The following is a 22,419-nucleotide window of genomic DNA, read 5'->3' on the forward strand; positions in this document are numbered from 1 at the left end:
CTGTAAAACTGTGTGCAGAAACTATTAGTCCTTATTTAGCAAATGTTGTTAATCAATCTTTAACAGAAGGTAGAATTCATTTAATATTAAAAAATGCCATAGTGAAACCTATTTTGAAGCAGAAAAGTCTTGATCCCTCTAACTTGAAGAATTATAGACTCATCTCAAATTTACCTTTTTTGGCTAAATTAATTGAAAAAGTTGTGAATAAAGAGCTAAGTGATCATCTTGAAAATAATGAGGTACTATATTCATTGCAGCATGGTTTTCGAAAATTACATAGTACTGAGACATTATTATTATCTCTTTCTGACACCCTATTGAGAGGATTTGATCAAGGCCATAGATATTTATTAGTAATGTTAGATCTTTCTGCTGCATTTGATACGGTAGATCATAAGATTCTTCTTACGAGGTTACAGGAAATAGGTCTCCTAAACCAGCGGTTCTCAACCGGTGTGTCGCGACACACTAGTGTGTCGCCAAGCACCGGGTAGTGTGTCGCGTGCTCCGGGTCTCTCCCGCTGCTCTTTCTTCCTTGCTGCCGTTGCCGCCGGGCTATCAGCACGTTCAAGCCCAGCGGGAACGGCAGCGGCACTAAAAGAAGCTGTGGCACTTGTGGCTGGGCCTTTTCTTCTTCCCGCGCGCCCCCCCCCCCCCCCCCGGTGACCCGGAACAGGAAGTGATACGCGGTGCGCGGGAAGGAGAAAGAGCCGGCCCATGCCGCGTGATAAAGTAGCAGCAGCAGCAGCAGCAGCGTCATCGGCCCCCGGGCAATCAAAGCAGCCGGTAATCGAGAAAGGAGACAGCAGCATGAGCCTCCCGCGGTCGATGGGATTCTACTTTCTTGGCTTGCGGGGGCTGGAGGAGGAGGCTGCTGCAGTTTCCATTTGTGCTCCGAGGGGGGAAGGAAGTGAGTGAGAGAAAGAAGCAGCCAGCCTGCGTGTGATTGAGAGCACGTTTGTGAGTGAGAGAAACTGGTCAGAGAGTTGATGTGGTGTATATGTGAGTGACTGCTCAGGGAGATGACTGATGTGTATGTGAGAGTGTGAGACATTAGTCAGGGAGGTGACTGATGTGTGTGTGTGTGTGTGTGTGAGAGAGAGAGAAAAAGCATTGAAGTGAGAAATCTGGGTATGTGAGAAAGCAAGGGTGTAAGAAGCCTGGTGTTGGGGGGGAGGGGGGTGTGTGTGTGTGAAAAAAAGCATGGGAGTGAGAAGCCTGATTATGTGAGAGAAAGAGCATGGGAGTGGGAAGCCTGTGTGTGTGTGCATGCATGAGAGCGAGAGACTGGTTGGTAAGGTGATGGGGTGTGTGAGAGAAAGAGACTGGTGTGTGTGAATATGAGAGAAAGAATGTGATTCAGGGAATGAGAAGCCTGTGCAGTGGAGAGCGAGCATGGAAATGAGAGAGAGACTGGTGTGTGTGTGTGTGTGTGTATGTGTGTGTGTGTGTATGTGTGTGTAACAGAGAGAAAGTGATTATGGGAATGAGAAGCCTGTGCATGTGAAGAGAGTGAACATGGGAGTGAGAAACCTGGGTGTGTGTGAGACACAGCATGTGAGGGAGAAGCCTGTATATGTAAGACAGAACATGGAAGTGGGAAGCCTGTGTGTGTATGCATGAGAGAGATCAGGTGATTGGTGTGTGTGTGTGTGAAAGAAAGTGATTATGGGAATGAGAAACCTGTGCATGTGAAGAGTGAGCATGGGAGTGAGAAACCTGGGTGTGTGTGAGACACAGCATGGGAGTGAGAAGCCTGTATATCTGAAAGAACATGGGAGTGGGAAGCCTGTGTGTGTGTATGCATGAGAGAGAACAGGTGACTGGTGTGTGTGTGTGTGTGTGTGAGAGAGAGAGAGAGAAAGAAAGTGATTATAGAAATGAGAAGCCTGTGCATGTGGAGAGAACAAGCATGGGAGACTGGTGAGTGTGTGTGAGACAGAGAAAGTGATTATGAGAGTGAGAAGCCCGTATATGTAAGTAGAACACGGGAGTGGGAAGCCTGTGTGTGTGTATGGCATGAGAGAAACTGTTCAGGAAGGTGACTGGTGTGTGTGTCAAAGACTGGGAGATGATTAGTTTGTGAGAGACAGAAACTGGTCATGGGGGCATGACTGGTATGGTGTGTGTGTGTGTGTGAGAGACATGGGCATTAAGGAAGAGGACCATGAGTATAGAGCTTAGCCTCTACTGCTGCTTCTGCTGTGTGCTACGGCCTGCATGGAAGAGGAGCAGGAGAGCTGCTGGAGGGGGTAAGTAAAGGTGGCTTTTTAAGTTTATTTTTCTTGATTGACTGCCATTTTAATTATTTAATATTATGTGATGTGTCTGCTTTTTTTGAAATATTTGATTGGTGTTTGGAGAATTTTTTAATAGTTTTTAATAGTTTTTAATTGTTGGATGTTATTCTGTTCATAGCTATTTAGAAACATTTATTCTGCTTATTAGTATAGTTTTACAATTATTTCTGTGTGGGGATCTATAGCTGCTTGCTAGTTCTGTTTTTCTAATAAGAGATGTATTGGTTTTTAGGGCCTGATTTAATATTTGTAGTGTTGCCTTTTCATAGATAGGGTTGCTCCTATTTGAGTGTATTCCATAATACAAGTGTAAATGTGTGTGGATTAGTTTATGTGCATTACTACAGATCCTGGGAGTATGTTAGGTCGGTTCTGTGTCTGTTACCGAGATGAAATATTTTGCTAGCATGTAAGAGTTTTATCAGTCTTATTTGTTGCGTTTTCTCAAGAGGACATGCATTGGTGGTAAACTGCTGTCTTTTCATAAGTAGGGCTATTGAGCCTGGAAGTAGAAGGAGTTTGAGTTGCTGTTACTGAGATGACACCAGAACCAGAATATCTATTTGTAGGGTGAGTTGTATGGGGAATGTCATAATTCTGCTTTACATCCATTATTGTGGGTCAGGGGGGTTCCCGTGGATGCAAACTGAACTTTTACATCTAGCCCCGTGACGATCATGGGTCAGTGTGTCACGCATGTGAGAACCATCTGTCAGGTGTGTCCCGACAGAAAAAAGGTTGAGAACCACTGTCCTAAACAATACTTTGAAATGGTTTACTTCATTTTTGGACAATAGGACATTCTCAGTAAAAATAAAAGATAGTACATCTGACAAAATAAAATTAGAGACTGGAGTACCCCAGGGTTCTGCTCTTTCTGCTACCCTTTTTAATATTTATTTACTGCCATTGTGTCATCTTTTAACTGGTCTTAGCCTAATTTATTTTGTCTACGCAGATGATATCCAGATTTTATTCCCAATTGAATATAGTCTAGAAGACACTTTTAAAAGTGTTGAGATGTATTTAAAGATTATTAGCCAACTTTTAGTCCAAATGAAATTAATTTTAAATTTGGAAAAGTCTGTTTTTATGGTTTTAGACAGAAAAAATGTAAACCTGGAACAGAAAACTATTGTGCTCAATAATGAAACTAGTTTTAAATTAGTAGATGGAGATTTATAGATTTCGAATTAAATTTCAAGACCCATATTAAAAAGAAAGTTAACGAAGGCTTTGGTAAACTGAGGATGCTCAAACGTTTGAAACCACTACTCTCCAGTGATAATTTTAGAAATGTACACCAGGTAATGCTGTTTACAGGGATTGACTATTGTAACTCTACCATGCTGGGCCTTCCTAAATCAATGATTCAGCCATTACAGATATTACAGAATGCTGCAGCCCGGGTTCTGATGAATACCAGTCGTAGAGAGCATATTACCCCAGTTCTACAAAGCCTTCATTGGTTACCAGTAGAATTTAGAATAAAACATAAAGGGGTAGATTTTCAAAGGGATACGCACGTACCCCCCGAAAACCTACCCCAAACCCCCCCTGCGCGCCGAGCCTATTTTGCATAGGCTCGGCGGCGTGCGCAAGCCCCAGGACGCGCATGGGATTTCAATAGATACGCGGCTACGCGCGTATCTATTGAAATCCCGCGTACTCTTGTTCGTGCCTGGTGCGTGAACAAAAGTACGCGTGTGCGCAGATTTATAAAATCTGCCCCAAAATGTTGTGTATTATTCATAAAATTCTATATGGGGAAAAGACCAACTGGCTAAACTCAACTATAAGACTACATGTATCCCAACGTGAATTAAGATCTGCTAATAAAGGCCTACTCACCATTCCTACAGTAAGATCTGCACATCTCAGCAAGGTTAGAGACCGTGCGATATCAATCGCTGGTCCGAAATTATGGAATACTTTACCACCAAATTTGAGACTTCAGTCGAACCTGAAGACAATTAAAAAGGAGTTAAAGACCTGGTGTTGTCAGCAAGCTTACGGGATTAATTCACAAGATGCAGCTTAAATCTCACTGAGAGTTATTGATCTGATATTGTTTTATTTTGTTTTATTGCCTCTTTTACTGTTTTCTTTTAAGTAATGGTTTTTAGTTACTTTTAGTCAAAATTTTATTTGTATTGATTGATTTAATGAAATTTTTATTCTAAACTGTTATATTTTATTAATTATTGTTTATACTATCATTGTGTAAACCGCACCTCTATGTTACTAAGTTGAAATGAGGTGCCATGGTCTAAAATATCTCCTAGTTGTCCAGAAGAGGGAGCTACAGTGCTTTTGCTCAATTCACTTTTAAATATACCATACACTGGACAGATATTTTTAGCTACATTCTGAGTAGATGATAAAGAGAGATCAGGGTTCTCAAGGAAGATTAATCTTGCATCTTTCCTGTTCTGTCATAGATACTTGAGGCTCACTGGATTGGCAGCACTATCAATTATAAAGTTCTCCTACAAACATATTCTCCAAAATGTTACATAAAGCTGTGCAGTTCTCGCGCTAGTCTGCTCACATCCATGAGGATTAATTTGTGCATATCTGAGCAGACCAATCCGGCAACTGCACGGCTTTCTTCAATATGGCAGAGGCCAATTCAATCAATAGATATCGCCTAGAACTCCTTCATTGACTTTTGTGTCAGCAGTGATGAGCAAATTCTCATGAAACTCATCCACTTACCATAACAAAATATTAAGTTACCAAGTCCCATTTTGAGAACCACGTAGCAAAAAAATCACTTGTTTAAGACCTGAGGATTTTGTTCACTTCCTATTATCAAGCTCATCTTAAATTTTGTTTGTTATGCTGTTCCCAAGTTGGCATGCAATGAAAGATACATATTATATGATGTCATTATTCCTATGAGCTGTTATTAGTTGTTACATTGGTTTATTTCTAGTTTATTATTTAATATAAGTTTTGTCTTTGGTGTTGTAGATGCTTGTTTATGACTATATATACTGAATTGTTTTATTGCTCACCCTGAGCTGGATAGACAGTTTTATAAATGTTAGGTTAGCAATAAAAAAAACATATTTATTTAATATTAAAACTCCATCATACAGAGACTCCAGGATTGCAGAGTTTGCACTGTACAGGAGGAGAACCCAATCACTCTCCCTAATCAGGAAAGGACCGAAACATTGGCTCTTCGAACTGAGACTAAATTATTTCCCCCTTCCCTTCCCTGGGACTTTCTGTCCACAAATTCCACGAAAATGTTTTTGAGGACAGAAAGAGGATGCCCTACTCAGAGCGGCGAGGCCTGAAGCTTTAGTCCCAGCCTTGTGGGTCTGCGTGGGTGTTGAGGTCATGGCTTTGAAAGAGAAAAGCCTCTTCTGGGGGCAGCCGATAATCAATGAGAGCCTTTCTTATAAAGTGGTGTTCTGGGCACTGGGAGTACAGCAAGGCACAGAAGGGCCAGATCCTTCCCAGTGCATTTCTTGGAAATCTGTCAAGAAGGGAACATTCCGGCTCAAGATGAATACTCAGTCAGCATAGCAAAAAAGGGTCGGCAGAGTAGCCCAAGAGAAGGGGGGGCAGGGAGGAGAAGAACGGGGGAAAATCCACAACTAACCTCTCACAACTGGAGCTATCTGATTCACATCCTATCTGGAAAAAAATACCTAACGCGTTCAAGATTAAGACTGGAAAGACAAAGTTTGAATATTCATCAAGTGAATCTCTCCTGTGGTAAGTCTGATGTTTATTTTCTTAAGAGTTTCCACTTGTCTGCAGAGATATTTATAAGAAGACCCCTTCCAGATTTAAGAGTATACTTTGGTTGGAAAAGATAGTATTATAGTAATATATATTAATTGACAGCAGATAAAAACCCAAATGGCCCATCTAGTGTGCCCAGTGTTTGTCTATTTGCGGATGATACTAAGATCTGCAACAGAGTGGACACGCTTGAAGGAGAAGAGAGAATGAAAAGTGATTTAAGAAAGCTTGAAGAGTGGTCGAATATACGGCAGCTGGGATTTGGTGCCAAGAAGTGCAGAGTCATGCATCTGAGATGCAGTAATCCAAAAGAGCTGTATGTGATGGCGGTGAAGGGCTGTTGTGCACGGAGCAAGAGAGAGACCTTGGAGTGATAGTGTCTCACGATCTAAAGACGGCGAAGCAATGTGACAAGGCGATAGCTGAAGCCAGAAGAATGCTGAGCTGCATAGAGAGAGGAATAACCAGTAAGAAAAAGGAGGTGATAATCCTCTCGTACAGGTCCTTGGTGAGGCCTCACCTGGATACTGTGTTCAGTTCTGGAGACCGTATTTCAAAAGGGACAGAGACAGGTTGGAAGCAGTCCAGAGAAGGGCGACCAAAATGGTGTGGGGGTCTGTATTAGAAGGCTTACAAGGAGAAGCTTCAGGATCTGAATATGTATACCCTGGAGGAGAGGAGGTGCAGGGGAGACATGATACAGACCTTCAGATACCTGAAAAGTTTTAATGATGCACAATCCTCAAACCTTTTCTATTGGAAAGGAAAAAGTAGAACTAGGGGTCATGAAATGAAATGACAGGGGGGACAACTCAAACTAACATCAGTGAATATTTTTTCATGGAGAGGGTGGTGGATGCATGGAATGCCCTTCTGGAAGAGGTGGAGAGGATGAAAACAGTAAATGAATTTAAAAAGACATGGGATAAACACTGTGGATCCGTAAAGGCTAGAGGTAGCAATGAAGGAAAGGGTGCATGGAGCTAACCTGCAATGAGCAGCAGCTACTGCCCCTATCAGAATGCATGAGGATTACTACTTGACCAATTAGCTTTCCAGGATTTTGATGCAACTGCAACATCACTCTCTGTTTCGACAGCAGGAGCAGGGGAATTTGATTCAGAGGACAGCCAACACTGGGCCCTGACTTTTCGTTCCAGGGTACCGATTCGCAGACATTAGGGAAAAAGCACAGGACTGCTTCTACGACCAAGTGCAAAAGCAAAGCCCGTTGAAGCAGCACTGTCTGAATTATCAGGAAGGCTGCTCACCCTGTAAATTGTTGCTAGCAGTAATTTTGTTATGGGTTTGACAGTTGCTTGTTTTTGATTGTTAATATTACCTCCCTTAACATAAGGCTTGTAGGTAATGGGCACGGAGTGGCAGTTACTACCCTTAACAGAAACATGGGGTCAACCTCTATGGAATGGTAGTTTCTACTATAGTTTCTTCCACTCCGTGCAGATTACACCCCATTCAGAAATGTTTTGCCTAAGGTTACCACAGGTTACCCTATTTCTTCATTTCTATCCTTTGACCCTCAGGGATCCTCTGTGTTTATTCCATTGCTCTTTTGAATTCCATGACAGTTCTTGTCTTCACCACCTCTTCCAGGAGGACACTCCATGCATCCACCACCCTTTCCATGAAGAAATATTTCCTAACATTGTTACAGAGTCTTATATATCATGACCCCCTAGATCTACAACTTGCTCTCCATCAGAATAGGTCAATTCTTGTCCATCATTTACACCTTTCAGGTGTTTAAAAGTTTGTATCATATCTCCCCGTCTCTCCTCTCCTCCAGGGTAGACAGATTTAGGTCCTCTAATCTCATTTCATTAGTCTTTCATTGCAGACCCCACACTATAAGTACATATAGCTTGACATATTAGGTCAGACCAAGAGTCCATCACGCCCGGTATCCTGTTTCCAACAGTGGCCAATCCAAGTCACAAATACCTGGCAGGATCTCAAGAGGTAGAGAGATTCCAAGCCGCTTATCCCGAGATTTCTGCAACTCTACCTGAGTAATGGTTAATGGTCTTTTCCTCCAGGAACTTGTCTAAACCTTTTTTTAAATGCAGCTACACCAATAAGCCATGAAAACTGACATGCCATCACCATGGCCATATGAATTTTTAAAGTGATTCATGCAGACAGAAACTTTTACACCCACATTAATCAGCTGTCGGAAAATTGCACTCCTTCAGAGAGTCTAAACATTTGTGCAATATTGTAGCCATACTGGGAGAAGGCATTCCCAGGGGGCATGCTTAGGTTGGGGGTGATGGGAGAAAAAGCATGCTTGTAGAGGGGCATTTTCAAATCTTCCACACATGCTTTTCCTTCAAGAATCTAGCTGTAGGAAAAAAAAAAACATAGGCGGGGGCGACCTCATGCACTTCATACCCACAAAACTTTCACATTATTTCACTCTAAGATGGGAATAAGTGAATAAGAGACTTTGCAATACCATCGGCAAAGCAAAGCCCACAGGGAAAAAGGATAAACCATCTTGGTCCCATTGAGGAGAGTTTCTAAATTGTCCCCTTACCTTTTTTTCACATTTTATAAAAGAAGGCAGATAGCTTTGTTAAATATAAATAACCTCCCCCCTTTCTTCAGAATTATTTTATATGGTTTACCTGAATATTCCAGATCATGCTAATGCTGCTTTGTGTCTTGCATGCAGACACACAGTTTGCAAAGCCATTTATTTACCCGTGAATCTAGTACGCAATTCTCAAAGGGAAAGTTGTTAGTCTCAAAGTCTCTAGGTACAAAGTACCCAGAGACTTTGCAATACCATCGGCAAAGAAAAGTCGCACCTGCTCTGGCCACAGAACCATGCACGTTCATATGCTTAAATATTATTTTCTTTTTAACCAGCAAGTGGATGTGGCTCAGGGTTCTAAATCCTGCCACCAATAAGATGTCCTTTTACATTATTCCAGTTTTGTCACTTAACCTCTACATTTGGTTAATTTGTAGTGTATCGAGGTGCATGGCATGGTTCTTAGCTATCATTTTAAGTGAAGGTGTTATGAAGGAACTCTATGGGGAGTGTGCCCTGTGATACAGGAGATTAAGCTCAGATGGAATCCATGTGATTCTGGATGTCACTTAACCTCTACTTTTGGTTACTTTGTGATTTGTAGTGTACGGAGGCGCATGGCATGGTTCTTAGCTGTTGTTTTAAGTGAAGGTGTGATGAAGGACCTCTACGGGAAGTGTGCCCTCTGAATAAGGAGATTAAGCTCAGAGGCGATCCATGTGATTCTGGATTTGACTTGTGTTTTGGAGAGACTTGTAGAATTCAGCTGGGATTTTTGATGGGTCTACTGGTTTACTCAGCATGAACAAGACCAGGCCACCATGGAGGCGAGAGTATTATCACTAGGCTCCTAGATAGCTCCTAATGGCACCTAGGAGAATATATCATATGGACCATAAATATTTGTGCGAATTATAAGGATTTTATTGAGAAGCACTACTGAGAAGAATTTTGCAAAAGGATGTGAGAACTAATGAGATTTCCGCGTCCGGTCGCGTTAGCCCTTCCTGCGATACACTATCCCCTTTAACCCATCCTTACCGCCTCTTTAAATCCACGGGTAACCCCTTCCGCACGCGGCATGTATATTAAATGTAAACGATCGAATTAGCTATTCCCTCCCATACAGTAACGCGCACCCCGACTATCGCTATTTTACCTTGCTGTTTTGCCGCGCGTTTAACCTGCTAACTTACCGCCTACCCTTACCCCTGCGTTAGAGGCAGGGGTAATGGTAGACGGCAAACTTTCCCCCAAAAGGAAATCTCTAAAAACCTAAAATCCCTCCTCCCGAAGCGACTCGACATTACTTTTTGTTGCTTTCAGCTCCTTCCCTTCTCTGCTGTCCTCCGGAGGGGCAGCCGGCGGCGAAAGCGGCTTGCAGCGTTCCCCCCAGCGCAGGTCCCGGTTCTCCTGGCTCGGCCCTCATCAAATTGTCAAGTCGGGTGAGAGCCCACTGTTCACGGCGCGAGCGGAGCGAAGCGAAGCGTACTTTCATTGGCCTGAGCGCCCGTCAATTTGGGCGCTCCAGCCAATGAAAGCACATAGACGGGTGCGTGTGACGTCACGGTGTGCGTCACGCCCGTCTATGTGCTTTCATTGGCTGGAGCGCCCAAATTGATGGGCGCTCCAGCCAATGAAAGCACAGACGGGCGTGCGTGACGCACGCAGTGACATCACGCACGCTCGTCCATGTGCGCCCAAATTGACGGGCGCTCAGCCAATGAAAGTACGCCCGTCTATGTGCTTTCATTGGCTGGAGCGCCCGTCAATTTGGGCGCTCCAGCCAATGAAAGCACATAGACGGGCGTGACGCACACCGTGATGTCACGCGCGTCCGTCTATGTGCTTTCATTGGCTGGAGCGCCCAAATTGACGGGCGCTCAGGCCAATGAAAGTACGCTTCGCTTCGCTCCGCTCGCGCCGTGACTGGAGAGGGCACAGAACAGTGGGCTCTCACCCGACTTGACAATTTGATGAGGGCCGAGCCAGGAGAACCGGGACCTGTGCGGGGGGGGTGGGGGGGACGGACGCTGCAAGCTGCTTTCGCCGCCGGCTGCCCCCTCCGGAGGGCGGCAGAGAAGGGAAGGGGCTGAAAAGCAACAAAAGGTAAGTTGGCACATGTCGAGTCGCTTCAGGAGGAGGGGATTTTTGGTTTTTAGGTTTTCATGGGTTAAAGTTGGGATCCACTTCCTGGTGCCTGTCATTTCAAATGTCATTTGAAATGACATTTGAAATGACAGGTACCATCGCACCCAGGATACTGTATAGGCGCTGTATTAAGCGCCTATACAGTAAAATGGGTTGCGCGGGCCTAACGCTTCGCAGACGCGGCTTGCATTTGCAAGCAATTTAAATAGAGTATCGAGCGGTATGTGATCAGAACAGTGCGTGGGGCAAACGAGGGTGCGCCCAGCACTGCCGCACTCTTTCTAACGCATCCTTACTGTATCGACCCGAATGAAATGTTAAAAGAAATTAGGAAAGCTAACAAAATCAGCAGCACAATAATAATGGGTGAATGTTACATCAGGACATTCTAGAGAAGTAAAGTTGCTTGATGAAACACATGTTTCATGGAGCAGCGGGTACAAGAACCAACAGGAGGGAAAACTATTTTAGACCTAGTCCTTAGTGAAACACAGTATTTGGTGCGAGAGGTAGCAGTGTTGGAGCCACTTCAAATCTGACTTAAAAACTGGAGGGAGCACAAAAACGAAATCTACTACGACAGCATTTAACTTTCAAAACGGTGACTATGATAAAATGAGGAAAATGGTTAGGAAAAACTGAAAGGAGCAACTGCAAAGGTTAAGAGTTTAGCTCAGGCATGGATGTTATTTAAAAACACCATCTTGGAAGCCCAGAACAGATGTATTCCATGCATTAGAAAAGGTGGAAAGAAAACTAAATGTCTACTGCCATGGTTGAAAGGTGAGGTGAGAGAGGCTATAATAACTAAAAGAACATTTTTCAAGAAATGGAAAAGGGATCTGAATAAAATTATTTATTTATTTTAAAATATTTCTATACCGGACTTCATGAATGGGATTCATATCAGGTCGGTTTACATGGAACTAGGGGAAAACCAGAGTAACCAAACAAGAAGGCCGAAACAAGCAAAGTTACAATATAACAAGGGGATTGAACTTGGGAGCTATAGTAGCTAGGAAGAGGAGAGATAGGACTTAACTACATATAAATCATATAAGATATGTTATAAGATTAGTAAACATTCATGAATGAAGATTAGTAAACATCCATGAATGAAGAAAACAGGAAACAGCACAAGCACTGGCAAGTCAGTTGCAAAGCATTGATAAGGAAGGCAAAGAGAATTTGAAAAGAAGCTTGCCATGGAAGCAAAAACTCATAAGAACTTTTTCAGGTACATTCAAGGTAAAAAAAACCTGGGAGGGAGTTAGTTGGCCTTTAGATGAAGAAAGGGGTAAAAGGAGCACTTAGGGATGACAAAGCAATAGCAGAGCAGAGAGACTAAATTAATTCTTTGCTTCAGTATTCATAGAGCAAGATGTAAGAGATAGACCCGTGCCAGAAATAATATTCAAGGTAATGATTCAGAGGAACTGAAACAAATCTCAGTGAACCTGAAAGATGTACTAGGGCAAATTGACAAACTAAAGAGTACCAAATCACCTGGACCAGATGATATACATCCCAGAGTGCTGAAAGAACCGAGAAATGAAATTGCGGACCCACTATTAGAAATTTGTAAACTATCAATAACATAATCTGTGGTTCCTGAATGCTGGAAGGTTGCCAATGTAACACCAATTATAAAAAAGGGATCAAGGGGTGTTCCAAGAAATTACAGACCAGCGAGTCTGATGTCTGTGCCAGGCAAAATGGTAGAAACTATTGTAAAGAACAAAATTGCTGAACATATAGATAAGCATAGTATAATGGGACAAAGCCAACCTGGATTTAGCCAAGGGAAGTCTTGCCTCACAAATTTGCTACATTTTTTTGAAGGTGTAAATAAACATGTGGATAAAGGTGAGCCAGTTGATATAGCGTATCTGGATTTCCAGAAAATATTTGACAAAGTCCCTCATGAGAGACTTGTTAGGAAATTAGAAAGTCATGGGGTAGGTAGCAGTGTCCTATTGTGGATTGCCAACTGGTTAAAAGAGAGAAAACAGAGTAGGGCTAAATGGTACATTTTCCCAATGGAAAAAGGTGAATAGTGGAATGCCCTGGGGATGTGTTCTGGGACCGATGCTTTTTAATATATTTATAAATGACCTGGAAATGGGAATAAGTGAAGTGATCAAATTTGCAGATGACATAAAATTATTCAAAGTTGTCAAATCACAAGAGGATTGTGAGAAATTTCAAGACGACATTGGAAAACTGGGAGACTGGGCATGCAAATGGCAAATGAAATTTAATGTAGACAAGTGCAAAGTGGTGCATTTAAGGAAAAGTAACCCAAATTATAGTTACAAAATGCAAGGTTCGACATTAGGAAAATAATCTAGGGGCCGGATTTTAAGACATATGTGCGGGCGTACATTTGTGCGCGCAACCTGGCATGCACAAATGCACACCCAATTTTATAACTTGCGCGCGCAGCTGTGTGCATGTTATAAAATCAGTGGTCGGCGCGCACAATGGGGTACACACTAGTGCACCTTGCGCGCGCCGAGCCCTAGGGGAGCCCCGATGGCTTTCCCCGTTCCCTCCGGGGGGGGAACTTTCCTTCCGCCCCCCCCCACCTCCTACCTAACCCCCCCCAACCTTTATTTTATAAGTTGCGCCTGTCTCTGGGTAGGCGTAGGTTGCGCACGCCGGCCGACTGCCGGCCCGTGATCCCAGGCACAGTGCCAAATGGCCGCTGTGCCTGGAAGCTCCGGCCCCACCCCCAGACCGGAGCCCCGTGCCAATCCTTACACAAAGCACATATGCATGTCCCGGGGCTTTGTGCACGTCGCCGGGTCTATGCAAAATAGGCTCGGTGCACGTAACCCTTTTAAAATCCACCCCTAGGAAAACGCTGAAATTTTCTGCTCAGTATGCAGCAGCAGCGAAGAAAGCAAATAGAATGCTAGGCATTGTTAGGAAAGGAATAGAGAATAAATCAGTGAATATCATAATGCTTCTGTATCATTCCATGGTGCGACCTCATCTTGAGTATTGTGTTCAGTTCTGGTCATCACACTAAAGAAAGATATAGCAGAATTAGAAAAGGTACAGAGAAGGGCAACCAAAATGATAAAGGAGATGGAATGATAGCTCTATGAGGAAAGGCTAAAGAGGTTAGGACTCTTCAACTTGGAGAAGAGATGGCTGAGGGGGCGATATGATAGAGGGCTATAAAATGATGAGGAGTGAATCGAGTAAATTTTAATTGGTTGTTCACTCTTTCAAAAAGTACAAAGACCAGGGGACACACAATGAAGATACTGGGTACCATATTTAAAACTAATAAGAGAAAATATTTGTTTACTCAATGCATGATTAAGCTGTGGAATTTGTTACCAGAGGATGTTGTGAAAGTTATTGGTGTAGCTGGGTTTAAAAAAGGGTTGGACAAGTTCCTGGAGGAAAGGTCCATGAACAATTATTAAGGGAGAGTTGCAGAAATTCACTGCTTATTCTTGGGATAAGCAGTTTGGAATCTCTTTACCCTTTAGGATCCTGCCAGGTACTTGTCACCTGGCTTGACCACTGTTGGAAACAGGATACCGGGCTTGATGGACCCTCGGTCTGATCCAGTATGGCAAGCCTTAGGTTCTTAATGTCTAAGTGAACCAAATCACATCTAAAGGCTATGCTAAAGGAAGAGGAAGTTTAAAATATATTTATTTTGCTCTGCTGCTTATCTCTACTGTGAATTCTGTGTCATGTTTTTTGATGATTTTTGTTGTTATTAATTGACTGCTGATAACCCAAGATTTATATTTTTTGCAATATAATTGAGTAATTATTTAATCCCAGGAATGAGGTTCAAAGTGTGTCTGTCTACTTAAGAAAGAGAAGATTGGTTATTATGTGCAATCAGATGGTTGTAGAGGGGAAAGGGGGACTTTGGTATTTTTTTTCCCTGTCCAGCATGAGAAAATATAACCCCTAGCCACTGGGCCAGATCCATGACACCATCTACCCAACCAAATTATGGGTTTTGAACCCACAGAGGCTAGTGCCAAGATCACAGTGTCTCAGCTTATCTATTTGTTATAATCCACCTTGAGCCCGACTCAGAAACAGGTGGAATATCAAATGTATTAAAAATAAATACATAAAAAGCCAGCATCAGAGCTGCTTTTATTTCATGTGCCCGCAATAAGGGTTATGTATAATTCCCAGCAAAAAGTCATACCAGCCTTACTGATTGAGGTGGGGCCTAATCTGAAGAGGAGAGAGCAAGAGATAGTCTAGAAAGGATCAATTGCTCGAGTGATCAGTGATACCTGATCTCACAGATGAAATATGTGGTATGTAGTATGTAAGGGTCTAGCATTTCAGGACTTTTGCTGGACAACAGTGCCCCCAGGTAAGGGTTCATTTCTGTGCTCCACTTGCCTTTTGGGTTTGTGTGCTTGCAGGGCTTTCAGACTGGCTCCAAAGGTCAGCGTGGCACCCCCTGGCTTGGTGCCTCAGGTAAGTTGTCCTGCTTGCCGACCCCTTGCGATGGCCCTTCAAAGATCCTTTGGCTTATAGGACATAATAGATCTATAATCACTGACCTGCAGGGACGATGCTTCCATTAGGCAAACTTAAGTGGCCTCCTGGAACACCAAAATTTTGAGGGTGGCAGAATCCCACTAGCACGAGGCCCAGAGGGGGAAAGCCAGTACTGACAAAGAAGGGTGTGCTGTGCTGGAGCTGCTGCCAGCAGGTAAGCTGGGGGTGGGGGATGCATGACCAAAAGTTCGCCTAGGCCACCAAATAATCTTGCACCAGCCCTGCTGACCTGCCTTCATGGATATATGAACTGTGCTTACAATGGAATAAACATCCTTATTTGCCAACTCTGTTTCACCATCTTTTCTCACTTTACTATTTTCCTTCCAGGTCTCAGTAGGGCTCTATTTATTTAGGACAAGTAGTCCTGGTTTGACCCCACTGCATACACAGAGTGGTATTTATTTTGTACATAAATCAATAGAAAATAGAATCTAATAGGTGCTGTGGGAGGAGGGGAGGAGACAAAACCAGGACTGGATCAGCCTGTCCTGAAAAATGGTGCCAGCTGGCAACCCGAGCTCTTGGGAGCATGCCTGGTTCTGGGGTTTATCAGAACATTTTGTAATGCCAGTGCTTTGGTCACTATGACGGAGCCTAATGCTGTCAGGTTTCAAGCTGGGTTTATTACGATAGCTGGTTCAACAAACAAGAATACTGTCTTTTACACAGAGTATACCCAAATGCAAGTAACAGTAACACAGAAAATGATGGAAGATTAAAAAAACCAAATGGTCCCATCCAGTCTGCCCAGCAAATTGTTTAGGGTAGTAACTGCTGCTCTGTGCGGGTTACCCCCATGCCTTCTGTTAAGGGTAGTAACTGCCACTCTGTGCAATCACCCCCATGCCTTCTGTTAAGGGTAGTAGCTGCCACTCTGTGCAATTAACCCCATGCCTTCTGATAAGGGTAGTAACTGCCACTCTGCGAAGATTACCCCCATGCCTTCTGATAAGGGTAGTAACTGCGTTCCGTGCAGATTACCCTGGCCAGAAATGTTACACTTAAGTCCGCAGCAGGCTGCAACCAGGGATGAAATCCTGTTGACACTTGTCACGTCACTTCACTCACCTACAGCACCTGAATGTTACCTGCTGGCTATAAATTTTAAAGAGACAGGATTTGTTTCTTCAATTCCATTCTTTAGCCCCTAGGGATCCTCCCTTTATCCCATGCTCTTTTAAATTCCATTCTCATTCCTGACCTGGCTCCTAAGTCTTCCCTCTTGGAGTTTCATGTCATGACCCCAATAGCAATCTGAGGAGGTAAAATTGTACACTGCCCTCAAATCCAAATCCTTACTTTACCAAGGTTTGTCACAGAGTCCGGTATTATTAAACAATGAGAAAAATCTCTGAAGATTTAAAATTAATTTGAGAGAAAAAAAAAGACCCGATTGTCTCAGATGGAAAAAGTGTCCAGCCATAACGGTTTCCAACTGTTAGTCAAAAAAACTTCTCTTGGTTTCCTTATTTAAAGTGATGCTTGTGTGTTCAAAAGCATTATATATATATATATACACAAGCCGTTAAGCCCGTTAAAACGGGCTACATCCCTCTGTCTCTCACCTCCCCCTCATTCTCTCTCCCCTCACTCTTCACCACCCCCTACCTCCCTCCCTCCCTCCCCCACTCCTCCCCACCCTCCCTCTCCTCTCACTCACTCCCTCCCCCCTCTCTCCCTCCCTCAGTCCCACTCACTCTCACTCAGTCCCACTCCCTTCCTCTCTCTCCCTCAGTCCCACTCCCTCCCAGTCCCACTCACTCCCTCTCACTCAGTCCCCCCTCCCTCTCACTCAGTCCCTCCCCCCAGTCCCTCCCCCTCACTCAATCCCTCCCTCCCACTCAGTCCCTCCCTCTCACTCAGTCACTCCCTCCCCCCTCTCCCTCCCTCTCACTCACTCAGTCCCACTCACTCTCCCTCAGTCCCACTCCCTCCCTCTCTCTCCCAGTCCCACTCCCTCCCTCAGTCCCACTCCCTCTCACTCAGTCCCCCCTCTCCCTCTCACTCAGTCCCTCCCCCTCACTCAATCCCTCCCTCCCACTCACTCTCTCTCTCCGTCCCTCCCTCCCACTCAGTCCGTCCCTCCCTCTCTCTCTCTTCTCCCTCCCTCGCTACTGGCCGCTACCACCGCCCGCTACCGCCCGCTGCCGGTACCGCCGCCGCTCGCTACCGCCGTCGCCGCCCGCTGCCGCCACCGGACACCGCCCGCTCCCGCCGCCGCTGCCCGCTACCGCCGTCGCTACTGCCGCCGCCGCTCGCTACCGCCCGCTGCCGGTACCGCCGCCGCTCGCTACCGCCACTGGACGCCGCCATTTTTTTTCTTTCTGACGCTGGCTCAGACCGACGTGCTCGCCCGCACATGCGCGGTAGAGCTGGTCTCTACTGCGCATTTGCGGCACGTCGGTCAAGCTTCGTTTATCTAGTAAGAATATATATATATATATATATATATATAAAGTCAGCACATTTCTGAAAATTTCATGCTCTCATTGCTCTTTCCATATAGAATACCCATATTGACCCTCATGATATTATAGTGGAAGGTTTATTTCATACTGCCTGTGGAAAGCCCTGAGACAATATATGGATTTTCAAGATGAATTCATTCATTTTGACAATATTTTTAAATAATCTCAGAACAGCAGTGCCATAGAGAAAGATACATTATGGACACTTTCCATCTGAGGCAGTCTGAAGATTTTTTCCTCTCAATTTAATCGTTGATCTTCAGTATTTCTCATTGTTTGATAATACCTGACTTAGTGAAAAACCTTGGTAAAGTGATGACTCCCCCTGGCTCTACAGATTTTTTTCCACCAGAAAAGGTTTGATTTTCATACATAGTATATGCATTTTAAAAGTCTGCATCATATCTCCCCTCTTCTCCAAAGTATACAAGTTCATGTTCAGATTCAAGTACAGATAAGTCGGTCAGGATTGGATTAAACAAAGCAGGTCCAGGTTCAAGTATTTCTCATTCAAGTTCTGCCTGCAAAATCTAGACGCCTTTGAGTTGCTGGGAACACTCCCTTATTAACAACAATCCCGCCCCACGGGCCAAGGGCCAGTCGGGTCGTGTCCCCTGGCCCTCAGATGTCTTCTTTTGCAGGATTCTGAATTTATCAGTCTCTCCTTCCAACAGTCCCCAGTTCAAGACCCGGCCGATGGCCAATCGTGACGCTATGCCTCCACACGGCAGCCAGCTAACGAGACAGTAGCTAAGCAGAAGCCAGGTCGAGCCAGCTCGGGAGGTGAACTGGTAACCACAGGATCTGCAAAGTCAGCAGAGGAGGGAAGTAGGAGCAATCAAAAGTTAGCACTCTAGGCGTCCCAGGTTTCATTTCGGTGTGGGCTACTTCTCTCTCACTCTATTATAAGGAGGTTGGCTCCGGGTACTCGCTGCGTCGCGCATGCGCCACGCAATGGCCTCCCAGGGGAGGGGGCGCTGCAGGCCGCGAGGGAGGAGCGCCGACCTCCGACCTCAGCAGCGCGGGGCCAATGTGTTCAGCCGCTGCGTAGGCAACGGAAAAGTTGGTGGAGGTGCCCGGGCTCCAGAGGAGAAAACGGAGCAGCCGCGCAGGCAGCAAAACAACGAGTGGGGGGTTTCCCGGCCCCACTAGCAAAATGGAACAAGAAGAAAAAACAACAGACCCGCCGAGAGAAGAGCCGGTCCAGCTTCCCGTCATCACCAACACAGCAAATGAGCTGCCTGGCACATCCGGGCCTCGACAGTCTGAGTCCAGGGTAGGTGGTGGTGGGGCTGGAATGGGAGAGTGAAAGGGGAGGGAGCAGTGGTGCTGAGGGAGGGGTGTGAAAAGTGGGAGAGTGAAAGGGGAATGGGGAAGAGAGCTGGAGTAGGTGAGAAGTGGGAGAGTGAGAAAAAAGCAGGAGGGAGAAGCATACACATTCTTTCTGCCACGACACCTCCAGTGCTTACTCTTTTCCATGCACACCCACCCACACATGCACGCCTCCACACACACACATAGGGACCCTACACATGCACCCCACCACATAAACAGGCGCTTCCCCATCTCACCCCACCAAACATGCACACTACCACCCCATAGCCGCACCCTATACACCACCACACGTGTGCCCACACCCCACACATGCACACTCTTGTCCCTCCCCCCATATGCATACTCCCAATTCACAAACAAGTGCCTATCCCTACTACACACACACACATGTGCATCCCCTCCCCCACACATGCCCCCACTCATACACTCCCACCTCACATATGCATGCACCTACATCCCCAACTCCCCTCCACATGCACAACCCTTCACCCCCCCCCTCCACACGGAACCCCAACTCCCCCACCCACACATACCTCACATGCCTAGCGTCTCCTTGACACAAACACCCCCACATGCCCATCCACCCCCAACATTCACATACACACACTGGTTTTTCTCCAATACACACAAATCTCTCATACTAACCCCATAACACATAAACCTACCCTATAGATACCCATGTGGGGGGCAGAGTGTGCATACACACACACACCCAGCTCAGTCCCTCCCAGACACACATACACATCTAATTCATCCCTAATACCACTCACACTAGCCCCATAACAAGTGCATATACACACACATCCTCTCAAGTCACCCCTTCCACACAGGGTGAAGGGAGAATCCATAGAGATTGCAAAGGGGAACAGGTCCATCTACCAACTCAAGCACACCCTCCCTCTCATCTTCCCACAACACACACATACATGGGGTTAGAGAGGGAGAAAATGCACATGCACCCACACACAAACTTGGGGGAGGACAGGGAGATAGGGTAGAAAATGGGGCTGGGTTTCTCACCCCCAACACACACTCTCCACTCACCTTCTGATACCTCTTTCACATCCACCACTCACAATCATAACATTTACATGCCATTCCCGGGTGGGGAGGAGAGGAATAGGGGGAGAACATGGAGAGTGCAATGGAAAAAAGTGCCCACAAACCCCTCGCACTCCCACACCAACTCAACAACACATACTACCTACACCATCGCAATCATGCACCTCACATATCACCATATATTCCACACCACCTGCAACTGTCCACCTTCAAATGCCCTCTGATCTTCCCTACTGAATGCTACCCCACACACTCAGACACCTACCCCCATTCCTCCACCCCTAACAGAGCAAGTACAAGACACCTATAATGTACATATCCAGCTGATGCAGTCATAAAACTCACTTTCTGAAATTGCCTTGCAATTATCACTTTCTCTTTTTTTGGGGATTCCCTTAACATCCACACAACTCAGGGGGAGAATTCTATAGCTCCCTCCCCACCCTTCCTTTCATTAAAGTCACTTGCCCTACCCAGCTTGCAATTTCCACCTAGACAGGAACATGGCATCTAGAGCAGAGTGCCCACTGGCAAGGTTGGCATGTAGAGCGAGTAGGGGTGCAGCCTCTAATTTATTTATAAGTATATAATTCAAAGTTTTATGTTCTTGTAAGTGCATGTTTTATTTTTATCTTGTTTTATGTATTTAATTATGCATGTGCATTGTAATCCGCATTGAATCCTATAGAATTGTGGAATATAAGAAAGAAAAATAAATATATACAAGAATGCACTAGGATGCAAGTTCCAAAATCCATGACTTTCCAAAAGTCATCCTCCAGAAACTGGGTCTTACCCTTATCACATCCCAGCAGGAGACGCAGGGTGTGTGGACATAAGTATTTGATGTCCTTACAGACTTGACTATTTGCAGCTTGTCCCCTCATCAAGTGAGTGCCACTCTCCTTGGCTCACCCTCAGTTGACTTTGTAGGTTTTAATAGCTTCACATCATCAGTATCTGAATGAGTCCATTAAAATTTTGTCTTTCTGCCTGGAGGAATATGGAGAACTTCCTTCTGGGAATCAGTACATTGGAAGGTCTGAGTGATTTCTATGTATTATACGTCTAACATTAGGCTCTACTGAGCCAGAGAAAGTTTTTTTGGTTTTTTTTTTTTTTTTACATTTTGCAACAGACTTTTCTAAGCCAAACTATATTTGCTAGGTATTCCAACAGGAACAGACAACGCCGACAAGTGGACTTTCTTTGTGCCAGCACAGTGGAATTCTCCAGCTCAGCACTAAAGTTAATTCTCTGTTAACTGATCTGCAGCCAAGGGGGGTGGCTGCTGTTGACCGCCTGCTCCTCCTCCTAATGCCGGGATTCCTAGGCTGGACTGTGAACTTGTCCTGGAGATGAAAAGAGCTCTGTGAATGATGAGGGCTCTGGTTTCAAAGAACAGAAACACACCTTCAACGCATCACATCAGATTTCCCCCCCCCCCCCCCTTGTGCTCCAACCGAGCTCTGAGGTGGTTGGGGTGCAGACAGTATTTAAGGCAACTTCAGCAAATAGGTTTCATCAGCTTCAGTTTTCCACTCTTGAGGGAAACCCTTTGCCCGCTCTGCTGCCTTTGATTTCTTCCTTTTGCTTCATTGTTTCCACAGACGATGGCACCATGGGTGAGGAAGTTGCTGAGGTTCCAGCGTTTTCTCCTCCTTTTCCTGCCACTAGTGCTGTTTATGCCTCTGCCCCTTGTTCTTCAAACCAAGGTAAAGATAAAATGTTTTTTGTTCTGTGTTCCGAAAGAGTGATGTGCTCTTATTCTGTAAACTCTGGGACATTGAGCCTGTTTGTAAATGAGGTTTTAGCATTTGGGTTTTATTACCTTTCCAAATCCGAGCTCAAGAGAATTTATATTCAGGTACTGTAGATATTTCTCTGCTGCTACTGTGTAAGTTTGAACCTAAGGCAGTGGAAGGTGAAGCGACTTGGCCAAGGTCATAAGGCATGTCAACAGAATATGAACCCTGGTTCTCAGCCCACCACCCTTACTGCTAGGCTGCACCTCCTGCACACCACGTTTAGCAGAGACTGTGTGTGACACTTGTCTTATGGTTATATTGGGCAGCAATGGGAGCACTGGGTGGAATTTTGAGTCCATCACTTTCCTCTTCCCACTCCTATGGATTTCCGGCTCAGACAGAGCCAGCCTTTTCCGGAGTTTGGACACCATGGGTCTTCATGTGCAAACACCCGGGAATTTTCATCCTCTTCT

The 22,419-nt window shown here is 44.9% G+C and overlaps 1 protein-coding gene across 1 annotated transcript in view; it reads left to right on the top strand.

Moving 5' to 3' along the window:
• The first annotated feature begins 18,736 nt into the window (after nt 1-18,736).
• Nucleotides 18,737-22,419, top strand: part of LOC115097000 (solute carrier family 13 member 5-like) — a 162,122-nt gene continuing 158,439 nt past the window's right edge. Inside the window, exons 1-2 of the mRNA XM_029612376.1 lie at nt 18,737-19,077; nt 21,809-21,913. Coding sequence (XP_029468236.1) covers nt 18,958-19,077; nt 21,809-21,913 — 225 coding nt within the window. The 5' untranslated portion in view covers nt 18,737-18,957. The remainder of the gene's footprint in view (nt 19,078-21,808; nt 21,914-22,419) is intronic.

This window comes from Rhinatrema bivittatum, chromosome 8, assembly GCF_901001135.1.
Source record: "Rhinatrema bivittatum chromosome 8, aRhiBiv1.1, whole genome shotgun sequence".
Taxonomy (NCBI): domain Eukaryota; kingdom Metazoa; phylum Chordata; class Amphibia; order Gymnophiona; family Rhinatrematidae; genus Rhinatrema; species Rhinatrema bivittatum.